Raw genomic sequence first — 13,852 nt, 5'->3', positions numbered from 1 at the left:
ATTTGTGGACCCCTGCAATTCCATATGCACTTAAGGATTGGCTTTTTCTTTTCTGCAAAAAAAGGTCATTGGGATTTTTGATAAGAATTCCATTGAATCTGTCTGTACATCATGTGGATCATACTGCCATCTTAATAATATTGTCTTTTAATCCATTAATTCAAGATATTTTTGCATTTATTTAGATCTTCTTTGATTTCTTTCAGCAATTTTTGTAGTTTTCAATGTAAGTTTATCCATAAGCACATGATTCTTTGGGTCCTATCGTAAATGCAAGTGTTTTTTTTTTTTTATTGTTGGTTGTTCAAACATTACATAGTTCTTGACATATCATATTTCACACTTTTATTCAAGTGGGTTATGAACTCCCATTTTTACCCCGTATACAGATTGCAGAATCACATCAGTTACACTTCCATTGATTTACATATTGCCATACTAGTGTCTGTTGTATTCTGCTGCCTTTCCTATCCTCTACTATCCCCCCTCCTCTCCCCTCCCCTCCCCTCTTCTCTCTCTACCCCCTCTACTGTAATTCATTTCTCCCCCTTGTATTATTTTTCCCTTTCCCCTCACTTCCTCTTGTATGTAATTTTGTATAACCCTGAGGGTCTCCTTCCATTTCCATGCAATTTCCCTTCTCTCTCGCTTTCCCTCCCACCTCTCATCCCTGTTTAATGTTAATCTTCTTCTCATGCTCTTCGTCCCTACTCTGTTCTTACTCTCCTTATATCAAAGAAGACATTTGGCATTTGTTTTTTAGGGATTGGCTGGCTTCACTTAGCATAATCTGCTTTAATGCCATCCATTTCCCTCCAAATTCTATGATTTTGTCATTTTTTAATGCAGAGTAATACTCCATTGTGTATAAATGCCACATTTTTTTTATCCATTCATCTATTGAAGGGCATCTAGGTTGGTTCCACAGTCTTGCTATTGTGAATTGTGCTGCTATGAACATCGATGTAGCTGTGTCCCTGTAGCATGCTCTTTATAGGTCTTTAGGGAATAGACCAAGAAGGGGAATAGCTGGGTCAAATGGTGGTTCCATTCCCAGCTTTCCAAGAAATCTCCATACTGCTTTCCAAATTGGCTGCACCAATTTGCAGTCCCACCAACAATGAACAAGTGTACCCTTTTCCCCACATCCTCGCCAGCACTTGTTGTTGTTTGACTTTCTAATGGCTGCCAATCTTACTGGAGTGAGATGGTATCTTAGGGTGGTTTTGATTTGCATTTCTCTGACTGCTAGCGATGTTGAGCATTTTTTCATGTACTTGTTGATTGATTGCAAGTGTTTTCTTGAATTCCTCTTCAGATGGTTCGTTGTTGATGTGCAGAAACACTACTTATTTTTGTCCATTGATCTTATACCATGCAACATTCCTGAATTTATTAGTTTTTACAGATTTTTGTATGTGGAAATTCAAGGTTTTTCTCCATATAAGAATATGTCATATACAAACAGAAATAATTTTCCTTCTTTCTTCTCAGCTTGAATTCCATCTGTTTTTCTCGTGTCTTTACTCTGACTAGAGCTCCCAGGACAGGGTTGAATAGCAGCAGTCGAAGTGAGTCTCTTCATTTTGTCTCTCACCTCAGGGGCTCCTTTCCCCACTTCTGACAGGTCCCACATCACAGGCCATCATCTCAGTGAAGTCTTCAAAATGACGATGCCACCTCCTCCACCTTACACCTTGGCTTTTCCTAGTCCTTTGCCTGGCTTTGTCTTCCTGTGTTCATGATGCTTAATGCCACATGATTTCTCATGTTTATTCTCTGTCTCCTTTCAATAACTTGTAAGCTATTGAAAGTCTTGGTCACTGTTGCTCATCATTCTATTATTATTGCATGAAACACATGCACACACACACACACACACATGCACACATGGGATTAGTTTTAGTCTCAGTCCATCTTCTAGTGCTATAACTGAATACCACAGACTGAATGGATAATTATGAAGAAGAGAAATTTATTTCTAGAGGCTCGAAGTCCATGAACTGGTGAGGGCCTCCTGATTGCAGTGTAACATGGTGGAGGATACGAGAGAGAGCGAGTGTGCTAGTTCAGGTCTCTTAAGAAGTCACTAACACCCAGGCACAGTGGCGCACACCTGTAATCCCAGTGGCGCAGGAGGCTGAGGCAGGAGGATCACAAGTTCAAAGCCAGCCTCAGCAATTTAGCAAGACCCTGAGCAACTCAGCGAGACCCTGTCTCTAAATAAAAAATATAAAGGGCTGGGGATGTGGCTCAGAGGTCGAGCAACTCTGGGCTCAAACAGTACTAAAAAAAAAAGAAGTCACTAATACCACCATTAGGTTCCCCCCTCCTTGTGATTTCATCCACTCCTAATGACCTCCAAATACCATCAACACAGGAACTTGGGGATGAGGTTTCTAACGCTTGAACTTGGGGACACAAAGACCTTAACATGCTGTTTGTGAAATTTAATTGTTCACACACGTGTCTTGGGCATTTTCCTTCTTCATCCCAAGCAGCTACCCTCAGCACACTTTAAGAGCCCCTGGCACCCCTTGGGGGTGGGGCACCCTCACCTCTCCAACAGTGCTCACTAGTGGACCAGCAGCGGGCATTTGCATGTCTCCCGCTTTACTCCCTCATTCTGTCACAAGCCTGACAACTTTAAAAATAGAATGTCCCAAGAGTCAAGTGTGTATTTTTGCTCCCTTTTTGTGTTGTGTGAGTATGTGTGTGTGTGTGTGTTGCTGGGGACCAAATCCAGGGTCTCACACATGTTGGGCAAGTGCCCTAACCCATAAGCTGCACTCCATCCCCTTTTTTGTCTTTCCACCATCTGAGTGTATTTTATTTATTTTGTTTAGGAATGTTTACAACTTTTTCTCTTACACGAGAGCCCTTAGTTAAGGCATCCCTATTTTATTCTATTATTTTCCCTTGTATTTTTTCTTGCTTGCAGGTGATTTAAAGTCATGACTGATGCTTTGAACAGAGTGGTTTAGTTTGACCAAGTTACAAAACCCTTCTTTTCAAGTGCAAGCGAGGGGTGCCATGTTGGGATCCCTAGTCTCTGGGGAAGCTGTTTTCTGGAGGGAGAAGCCTAAAGGGCCCCCTCCACAGCACTCTGCCATGGTCCACCAGGGCCAGTGTCAAAGGCGGTCCGATCGTGGTCACACACCTTGACAGACACCGTGTGTGTTCACAGGAAAGATCTGGGTCCCCAAGCAGAAGCCCGTGGATCCCGTGCTGGAAAGCGTGACGCTAGAGCCCGAGCTGGAGGAGGCCTTGGCCAACGCCTCGGATGCGGAACTCTGTGACATTGCAGGTGAGGGACCTTCCAGAAGCCTCCCAGTGCCTTCCAGAGGGTTTATTCACAGCTGCAGGGAGCCTTTGTTTGGTTCACTTTAACAGGACACCTTCTGTTTCTACAAGGAGACCAAAGTGTTAAGATAAAACTCCTTTCTCAGGGTAGTGGTGGAGCCCAGGGGTGGAGCACTTTCTGACGGGTGCAAGGTCCTGGGTTCAATCCCCAGCACAGGAAGGGAGGGGGTGCATATCCATTATCAAGATGAGGGGGAGAGAGAAAACCATTTGAGCCCGTCATATCACAGAGCCACTTGTTGCCATGAGACCCCCTCCCCCAGAGAGACAGGAATGTTTCCCAGAGAGGGCCAGTACAGGGCCTTTCCCAGCCTGCACAAGCCCCAGAAAGAAAATAGAGGGAAACAAACGGGGCCTGGCGTGACTGGTTTGGGAGACTCACAAAAGGATCAGAGTGAAGACACCTGGTTTTAAGTTTTGAACAGGGCTGAGAGTGTCCCCCTTGTGTCTCATACTTCAGACATACCTCCAATGTGTGCCTCATTCCTCCGATGTGTGTTGCCATATCATCGTCACACACAGCCTGGAAAACTCCAGAAGGTGGCAGATGTCCAGAGTCCTTTGCTGCTCACCTTTCTACCTAGCTCCTGTTCTGTCCCCACTGAGGGGTGGGCTTCTTCCTGAAGACTCTGGGGCTGCTAACCCTCACTCAGGTGGTGGTGGGAAGAAGTCAGGGAGTGGAGATTCTGAGGGCAGAGGCAGGACAGAGGAAAGGAGGGGACCAACTGTAAGTGAGGTCCAGGGAAGAGCTGGCCCCAGAGACTAAGTGGCTTTTGGCGACTTTAATAAAGGAGGAACAGTAGTAAGGGAAACATTGAGTCTGATTTCTGGCCTGTGACATTTCAGGTGCCTTGAGCCACCCAAAGGGGATAGTTGTGCACAAAGTTCTGGAGTTCTGCAAGGAGTCCCTCTTTGGGACAAAGATCTGGGCATGATTAGTGTTGCCAAACTCCAGGAAGAGCAAATGGCAGGTGGGGCCTGGGCTCTGGGGAGGCTTGTGCCAGGCTGGGGTAGGAGACTTTAGGGGCCAACCTAGCATGGTGGCATTAGCCATAATGGGCTGGAAACCAGAGGCCAAGACAAGATGGGCAGACCTGACCCAAGAGCCAGGAGGCAGAAGGAGGGTTCAGGCCAGTGGAGAGTCTCTGAGGTACCAGGCCAGGGACTGGGTGGGGCAGCAGCTGTCCACCTCATCGTGTCCACTGGTCTCTTGGCTTCTCCAGGATGCCTGTGCGCGACTCCTGAAGGCATTCCGGGCAGGGAAGGGAGCTGGGGAGGACGCTCATCTGCAGCAGGGGGGCCATGGAAGGAGGGCAGCAACTTCAACTCTTCAAACACGGGCCAGGGTGACCCTGAGCAGTGGCAGGGGAAGCCAGGCTTCAGAGGCTTGAGGAGTGAAGGGAGAGAGCAGGTGTGTGGCCCTGAGTACAAGCAGCCCTTTCCTGAGGAGACAGGAAGTGTGCAGAAGGACCAAGGGCAGCAGCCAAAGGACATGGGCTGGGAGAGTGGCTTCCGTTCACACTGCAGAGCAGGGAGGCGGAGAGCTCTCCCCAGAGGGGAAGGGAACACTGAACTCAGGAACCTAGTTTGCTGTGCAGTTGAGGATTTGTTGTCAGAAGCTGCACAAGTCATATCAGATGGCGCGTGATGCCCATGTGTTCAACCAACCTCTCCCCAGCCGGGGTCCTCTTGAAGGAGCCCATGCAGAGAAGTGCGGATGCCCTGGTCCTGCACCCCCAGGCTGACTCGCCCTGGAGCTGTTTTTATCCTGGACTTTCTCCTGCAATCACCCTGCATGACATCACTCCACTCATTAGGCAGCTCCAGGGGATTATCAAATGACCGCTGTCAGAACCAGGGCTCCTGCCCATGCCTGAGCCAAAACAGATCCACAGCACTGGGTGAAGTTTCTGGGTTGCTTTCTTGAAGCTGTTTCTCTTTCCTTTTGTTGCTGCTGGGCTCGTTTTTATTATTTGCCCATGATACCATGCCCTTCTGATGTCCGTGAGGGAGCTGAGGCTGTGCATTCAGCCCAGTACTAACTGGATGTCCCCAGATTCTTGAAAGGTAGAAATGCCATTGGAAGGGAGGGATATTTGCTGAGCACCACCTGGGTCCCAGGTGCTGTGTGGGTCGCTCTCAGCCCCCTGTTGCTTCTAGTGATCACAACAATCCCATGAAGCAAATTCTGTCGTTGTCCCAGTTTCATACCAGAGACCAGTTTCTCCTAGCACTGGGTTGGAAGTTAGGGGGCCCAGATGATGCCAGGCTTGGTGGCTGGAGGCACCAAGAGCGATGGTGGTGTGGGTGTGGCTCCATTCTCAAGAAGGGTGTGGCTGAAGCCATGAATGGGGTGACTCACCAAACGAAGAAACTAAGGGGACCCAGGGTCTAGAGGTCACCTCTAGTTCACTCCCAGGTAGGGATGGTACCTTCTATCATCCCAGGCTTTGGTCTCTCATGCACACAGTAAGCGCCATGTTCCCAGGGCCTGCCTACCTACTATGTACCATGCCTCAAACTAGGCTCTAGGTGAAATAATCCTAAGAGAACAGCCCATTTCCTATCCTCATGGAGCGAACTTAAACAAGTACCTGGAAAATGTGATATGACAAATGAGACCCACCCTCAGGCCACCTGCCCCCAAGGACAGTCAGCCAGCCCTAGCTCTGTGGCTCCTGGCCAGATCATCCCCTGGCTATTTTCATGCCCTCAGGCCCTTGTCCTAGACTCTCATAGTGGTGCTTATCTAGGCACCCAAGTCCTGGGCCAGAGCCACTTTCTCTCACCTGTTCCTAGGATGCAGGTGCACACCTTGCAGCTGTCTGCCGAAGCCATAGGCAGCTGGAGAAGCCGGGCATGTATGCGAGCTCACGCTGCATCCCGAGTGGAATCACAAATGAGTGAGGCCTGCCAAGGCAGAGAGAGGAAGCAGAACTCAATGTTCTTTTTCTGAGTTCAAAAATAGTTCTTTTTGAGTTTTGAGGAAGATCTAGACTTAAAAAAAAAATAAAAAAGAAAGAAAGAAATCAAGTCCCCCAGTGCTAAATTCAGCTTTGCCGTATCTACAAAGAACAAAGCAGCAGACCGTGTGGAAGTGCTGTTTTCTTCCATTGCTCCCTCCTGGTGACATGGAGCACCCAGGACCAAGTGAGAGAGAAGGTCCCCATTTCCTACCTAGGGCTAGCTAAGGCAGCACTGGCTTCAGGACCACCAGGTGCCACGTTGGGCCCCTCTTCCTCCCTTCCTCCCTCCCTCTCTCCTCCTTCCCTCTTTCCTCTTTCCTTCCACCTTAATTTCTTCTGAGCTGCCAAATGGTTTTACTCCTCCTTAGGCCTGCTATTGACACATAGTACCTCCTAGCACATATGTGATGGGTCCTTAGAATTTCCTGGTAGAGCCAGGGTGCAATGGTGCTTGGGAGGCTGAGGAAGGAGGATGGTGAGTTCAAAGCCAGCCTCAGCAACATTGAAGCACTAAACAACTCAGTGAGATCCTGTCTTTAAATAAAATACAAGATAGGGCTGGGGATGTGGCTTAGTGATTAAGTGTCCCTGAGTTCAATCCCCAGTATCCACCCCCTCCCTCTCCCCCGCCCCCCCAAAAAATAATTCCCAGGTTGAGGAGATGTTCTAGAACTCCAGGACTACTAGTGACCTCATAAGTAGAAATACTAACTTAGAAACCAGGAGAATCCTTGCCAAAAGGTCTTGGCAAACCATCTCCCTGGAATGTGGAGGTGGGGGGTTTGACAGGGCCTGCCTAGATGTTTATTGTGAACAATCAAAACAGGAGAAACCAAGGGGAAGTGTTGTGTGGCTGTTGACTGAGGCCCACGGGAAGGTAGGTGTTTAGCACTTACACACCTCCACTTTACAGATGAGAAAACTGAAGTCCCAAAGGGGAAGCAACCTGTCCAGGGTTACCCAGGGAATTAGGACCAAGGCCCAGGCTGAAACCCAGGCCTCTCAGTCCCCTGCAATGTCCCTGCCTCTGCACCCCTCTCTAGATCATCACAGGAAGCTGGCAACCGAGCTCCACATACACTTTCCATTCTCCACCTCTGTCTATGTCCAGGGTGAGAGCAGGCACCTTGTGAGGTTGCATCTTTCACAGGATTCCCCATAACCTTTGCAAACTGTGTTTCCAACCTGAAAACAGTCGCAGCCCAGAACACCATGAGCTGCTGCTGTGTGGGAGCCCTGAGCACCAGCTCCAGGGGGTGCCTCGTGGTGATGTGACTCACCTGACGCTGACTCAGGCCTCAGCTCCTGCTGCCCACGGAGATGCAGCCTAAATTAAAACCTGGAGAGCTCGAAAAACTGCAGATGCCTCTCTCCCTATCGGTTCTCCTCAGTGATGAACAGGCAAGGATAATTTTAGGATGTGAGGAGCAGAAGGGACTCTCAGATCATTTCGTGTTGTGGGTCATGGCTCCTGGGGGGCATCAGAATCACCCAAGGAGGTTAAAAAAATCTCTCTCCAGAGATTTGTATTGTCTGTCCAGGGTGAAGCTAGGCATTGCTATTGTCTAAAAGCCTGCTAAGTGATTTGCAAGTGAGGCCATGATTGAGGAGGACTGGTCTTCTACCACCCCCTGGTTTGGCTGAGGAGACTGAAGCCCAGAGGGAGGAGGACTTTCCCAAGGTCACACCAAGGGCATAATCAGGGCTGGAACTAGAGTCTCCTGGCTCTTCATCAAGGGCTCTCATGTTACCTCTTTAACTGGAAACCATATCTAATGAAATGGGTTTTGGATTTTAAAAAAATACCATCACCAAATATTTACCAAATACCTATTATTTCTGGGAGGGATGCTAGAGAGACAAAGAATGTTCTTCCCTGACCTCTGGAAGCCCACAATCCAGCAGAGGAGCACAAATGTACCTGGATATCTCTCATAGGGGGTCCTCTATGGTATAATAAGGACACCAGGCATTGGGAGAACCACAGAAGGAAAGGGAGGAATCCTAGAAAACTCCCTGGAGGAGGAGGGTTACCCCAAGTCTTAAAGGAGGGGGGAGATAGAGAGGTTGAATAAAATACAGGATGTCCATTGAATTTGAAAGTCAGATAAACAATAAATAACTTTTTGATATGAGTATATCCCAAATATTGAATGGAACATACTTATAATACTAAGAGATCATTCCTTGTCTATCTGAAATTCCAATTTCTCTTGGTGTGGAGAATCACCAGCAGAAGAGACAGTGTTGGCAAAGGCAGAAGAAGCTACTGAGAGGTGATGAACAGTGTAGTGGGTAAGCAACGAGCTGTTGAGGCAGAGCCAGCCAGGGGGGCTGGTGTTTGGACTTGGCCATTACAAGCTACTGTCCTTCCATGGACAGCTGCACACCGAACTCACATCCATCACTCCCTCCATAGACCAGCTCATGCCCTGCTCAAGGCTTCACTGGCCTCCCCGTTCACACCAGGAAAAGACATCTAAACTCCTCATCTCAACCCAGAAGACCTTGTAAGATTCGACCTTGCCTTGTGAAGTAATTCTTCTCTAGAGGGTGGTTGTACAGATTAGTGTCAGACGATTGTTCTCAACCTCTGCTGCACCTTGAACCTTCTGGAAAGCTTTAAAAATGTTGCAGATGCCTGGGCCCCATCCCCCCAGAGAGTTTAGTTTAACAGGTCCAGGGTGGGCCTGGGCCTTGGGAGTTTCTAAAGAGTCCCTAGCCTTGCACCCTGCAACCAGCTTGACAATCACTGATCTAAGGCACCTTCCCTGGCCCAGAGCCCGTGGTGTTGCAGCCCTTGTTTTGACCACCGCAGGTCCCACTTCTGGCCCTCTCCTCTCACCTCCTTTACCCTCTAGCCCCACTGGCCTGCCTCGGCCTTTCCCATCCTCCATCCCAGTCTTCCTTCTCTCAACTTGGCCTACACAGTCACCCTTCCCTGCCCAAGCCCCCTTTGATGTTCTTCCCAAACACGCTGAACTTTCCAACACCTGTCACATCCCATGCTTATGTGTTTGAACGGTGTGGACACTCACTTGGTGTCCTTTCCCCCATCTGACCATCAACTACATGAGCAGAGACCCTGACCCTGCTGTTCTCCCTGCTCTCTTCCCCAGCCGGGCCCTCAGCAGGTGTTCAATAAATACTGAACAGCGATTGAGTGGAAGAATGGCCGAGCACAGGAGTGATGAGGTCCCACTGGCATTTCCAGAAAGATCTTTCTGGCTGCTCTGTGCTGAATGTTGGGAGGGAGAGGGTCAGAAAGCTAGGACAACCATTGTGCCACAGCTGTGACAATACAGATGCTTCTGAATGAAAGATGGGGGGCATCCTGATAACTCTACTGTATGTTGAAAACAGGCTACATCAAAAATACACTTAATACCAGCCTTCCAGACATCACGACACAGCACCCCGGAGAATCTTGGTTGTTTTCCCTTGTGATTGTGGGAGCTGGGGCTCACTGCCACTGCCCAGCTTCTTGAAAGAGTGTCCTCCCAAGTATGGCTAGCCTGGGAAAAATTCAAAATTCAAAGTCTGTTTTCTACTTGATGCATGTTTCTTTCATGCCATTGTAAATTCAAAAATCATAAATTGAACCTTTGTAAGTCGGGTACCATCTGTACAACCACAAAAGATAGGGCCTCAACCAGGACAGAGGAGATGGCTTGGGAGGTGAGACAACCAGGGCCCGGGGGGTGGAATGGGCTTGGGGGAGGGGGAGCCATGTGGCTGAGGTGTTGCATGAGGGAGAGGTCAGATGGCAAGATGGAGAGGGATCCATAGGAAGATGGAGAGGCTGAGAAGGTTTCCTTCTATTAGGTCAAATTGGGTGGGGCATGCCAGTAGGAGCTTAGGGGGACCTGGGAATCTGAGGGCAGTGGTCAGAGAAGTCTAGGAAGGATGGTGATCTGAGAGTCACTCACATGGAGGTGAGAGTAAAGATAACATTACATTTTAACATTTTTTGCACAAGTGTTTCTAGCCATTTCTGTGAGCTAAGTTCCTGGGGTGGGGAAGGTGGGTTCAAGGGGGGGTATCTCTGTCTGCAGGAACAGAGTCAGAGAACTTCCTTTGTCCCCACAGCTATCCTGGGCATGCACACACTTATGAGCAACCAACAGTACTACCAAGCCCTGGGCAGCAGCTCCATTGTGAACAAGGAGGGACTCAACAGTGAGTACACGGCCCTGACTCCTGGTGGCTGCACCCCTCGCCTGGCCCCCTTACCCCCTCACAGAGGGCACCTTGGAGGAGATGAGTCCTCCTGCATCTTGCCGCCTCTGCTCACTGATGCACTGACTCTTTGCAGAAGTTCTAAAATCTTGTGTAGCCAAAACTGTTCATCTTGTCCTTTGAATGTCCTGGAATTTTCTGTTTTGTTTACAGAAAATGTCATAAAGTATTCTCCTACATTTTCTTCTCAACATTTGGAGATTTACTTCTTATGTTCAACTTCTTAATCCACCTGGAGTTCACATTTTGTGTGTGGGATGGGATTAAACTTTCATTTTCTGAATGAATATCTAATTATATCACATCAGTGGTGACATTTATCCTCTCCCCACTGGTGTGAGGTCTTGCTTTTATCATCAGTCTCCACATACCCAAGCGGATCTGTTCCACTGATCCTTTTGTCCTTTCCTGGGACCATATCCCATTGTCTTAATTACTCCACCGCACTGTTCCAAGCTGACATTTGGACCCAAAGGGAAATAAAGGTGCCAGAAGAACAAGAACCCTTCCTTTGGGAAGATGTAGGCATTTCCTTTCTTCCCAGGCTTCATCGTGTCCTCACCAGAGTCCACTGAGATAATGAGCATGGCGAGAAGGACTATCCCTACTTAAGGGTCAGAGTTTGAGACGTTCACCCAGTTCTTTCAGAAAGTCAAAGCCAGAGCCCCAATCTCCTGGCTCCTTCACTGGGCTCCTTCTGGCACCCAAGACTTACAGGCTTTCCAAGCCCCCAAACTGCTGATGCTCCCTTTCAGGGTGTCCTTGTGTTGAAAGAAAGTCGTCCCTGTCTTCCTGTGAGCCACCTCCCTCTCGCTGGTCACTCTAGGTGTGATTAAACCTACACAGTACAAGCCTGTGCCTGACGAAGAACCGAACTCGACAGACGTGGAGGAAACACTGGAGCGGATAAAGAACAATGACCCGGAACTTGAAGAGGTCAACCTCAATAACATCCGGGTAAAGTTCCTTTCTTTCACTTCACCTGTGTGGGCGTGGGGTGGGGGTTGTCCACGTCACCTAGATGCCAACAGTCTAGGCCTGTTTAGACTCTGGATGTTTCTGAATCAGATGGCAGATGTCACAGATGGGGGCATCTAAGGGAGTGAACAGTGTAAACAAGTGCATCCCAGGGTCCTGGTTTCTTTCTGAGCACATCAGGCCCAGATGTTCACCGTGGGTCAACCCAGCTTCCATCTGGAAACCTGACATGTTTTTCAAAATGTAGAGATTTTCTGAGATACAAACATTGAGTCAGACACACGCTTTAGCACATGATCTCGAGGCTGGCAGAGTCCAGGGCCCACAAGGTTCATGGGCCTGTCAAGCCCTGGGCAGGCCCTGCCCTCAGCCATCACTCCTACCTCCTGCTGGATCATGTTCAGACTCCCTCCAGCCTCGTTCTACAGCCACAGAAGGGAGCTGTTGGCCCAGTGTCCAAGGAAATAGCTGAGCTGTTTGCCCTCATCTTTGTGGACCTCTCCCCGGGTGGCCATCAGGGCAGAGGAGGGACAGGTGGACCAGGAGCCCCACCCTGGAAAAGGCTGTAGGAGGAATGCCGATGAGGGCACAGCTGCCCACCCACCTGCTCAGCCCCAGGCCAGCAGGATTAGTTTGGGGAGGTGGGGGTAAGACAAGAAGCCAGACCCCGCTCCAGGGTCCTCTTTCGTTTCTTCTCCACTTTCCAGTGTCGGCCAGCCCCTGGGCACAATCAGATTGGAAACCTGGGCCCCAGTGTTCTCCTCCACCTGGCTCCCCACTCTGCTCCCTTGGGAGCTTAAGTGACACTCACTCTGAAATGAGAGCTCAATAAAAATACAGCCAGGCACTCTGCCTCAGTTGTGTGCGGGTGTCCCAAAGGGACATTGGCACAACTCAGAGTCATGCAATCTGGCAGCAAATGCCACTTGAGAGAGGCTGAGTGGCAGAGCTCCCTGGGAGACCTCTGCTAAGGGCTCAGACTCCCTCCAGGCCTCAGTTTCCCTGATCTGGTCCAACTGCCTCATGACACAGTTTCGTCTGTGGTTTTCACCTGCGGACATTAAAAATATATGTACCAGCTGGGCGCAGTGGTGCATGCCTGTCATCCTAGAAATTTCCGAGCCTGAGGCAAGAGGATCCCAAGTTCAAGGCCAGCCTCAGCAACTAACACAGAGCCTATCTCAAAATAAAAGGGCTGGGGGTGTGGCACAGTGGTAGAACACCCCTGGGTTAAACTCCCAGTATTATACACACACAAACACACATACAACAATGCCCAGATTCTGATTTTATTCGTTTGGGATAGGCTCTGTTATTAGCAATTTATGTATGTTCCCTAGAAATCGCCAATGTACCACCAGAGCTAAACCTTCTGTGTAGATGTCTCTGACAGAGCATCTAGTGCAGCCCCCACTTCTGATTTCTAGAAATAGGCCCAGAGAGGGGAAGGAAGTTCCCCAAAGTCACACAGAGAGTCAGACACACTGCCAGGGGCTAAGGCATAGACCAGGCTCAGCCCTGCCCCTCCCCGAAGCCCTAAGCCCACTGCACAATGCAATGCTGCTCTGTCTCTCTGTGTCTTGATTTTAGCTTCTTTTCTGACTTTCACATGCACAGAGGAGAGTTGTGGGTCCTGTCTGAAAATTCAGAGGTGATTTTCTCAATTTATGTGCCAGAAATTTCTCCCCAAATCTTTGCTTTCTGGGACAAAATCCATTTAGCCTTCTGGCTAGAGACGTGCTGGGACTAGGATCCAGGCTGCATATGTCAGAGGGTGACTGCCCCAGGTGCCTACCCACCTGTCCCAGGTGGAGACTGCTGGTCACCCTCTGCTGCCTTTCTCTCTGCAGAATATCCCTATACCTACCCTCAAGGCGTACGCAGAAGCCCTGAAAGAAAACTCCTATGTGAAGAAGTTCAGCATTGTGGGGACCCGGAGCAATGACCCTGTGGCTTTTGTATGTACCTCTTCATTCTGCTTTATTGAATTTGGGGGGGTCTGAAATGAGGGTTACGCTTGTGGCCTCAGGACCATCTGTATCCAGGTGAAAGAATGGCGCTAGGAGCCAGAAGGGGACACGGGTGGGACCACCGTTGCCCAGTACTACCTGTCATCACCCCAGCCAATCCTCACGACCCCCCTGCTCTCAGAGGTGTGGGCCTCCCCACTCCACACCTGAAAAACTAGAGTTCAGAGAGGTCAAGCAGCTTGCTTTGTCCAAGTCACAGAACGAACGAGAGGCAGACATGAGATTCAAATGAAGTCACGGACCCGTAAAGCCAGATCTGTCCACTCAGTACTTCAC

The 13,852-nt window shown here is 49.2% G+C and overlaps 1 protein-coding gene across 2 annotated transcripts in view; it reads left to right on the top strand.

Moving 5' to 3' along the window:
- The window catches only part of TMOD1 (tropomodulin 1), a 77,701-nt gene that overhangs the window by 39,133 nt on the left and 24,716 nt on the right, over positions 1 to 13,852 (top strand). For both annotated transcript variants that reach the window (XM_081280043.1, XM_081280044.1), the window contains exons 4-7: positions 3,188 to 3,307; positions 10,419 to 10,508; positions 11,395 to 11,525; positions 13,397 to 13,504. In XM_081280043.1, coding sequence (XP_081136169.1) covers positions 3,188 to 3,307; positions 10,419 to 10,508; positions 11,395 to 11,525; positions 13,397 to 13,504 — 449 coding nt within the window. The remainder of the gene's footprint in view (positions 1 to 3,187; positions 3,308 to 10,418; positions 10,509 to 11,394; positions 11,526 to 13,396; positions 13,505 to 13,852) is intronic.

Source organism: Spermophilus citellus (genome assembly GCF_964194105.1).
Source record: "Spermophilus citellus genome assembly, chromosome: 2".
NCBI classification, from domain to species: domain Eukaryota; kingdom Metazoa; phylum Chordata; class Mammalia; order Rodentia; family Sciuridae; genus Spermophilus; species Spermophilus citellus.
The sequence above is the reverse complement of the archived record's forward strand: the minus strand, read 5'-3'. Positions and strand labels throughout refer to the sequence as shown.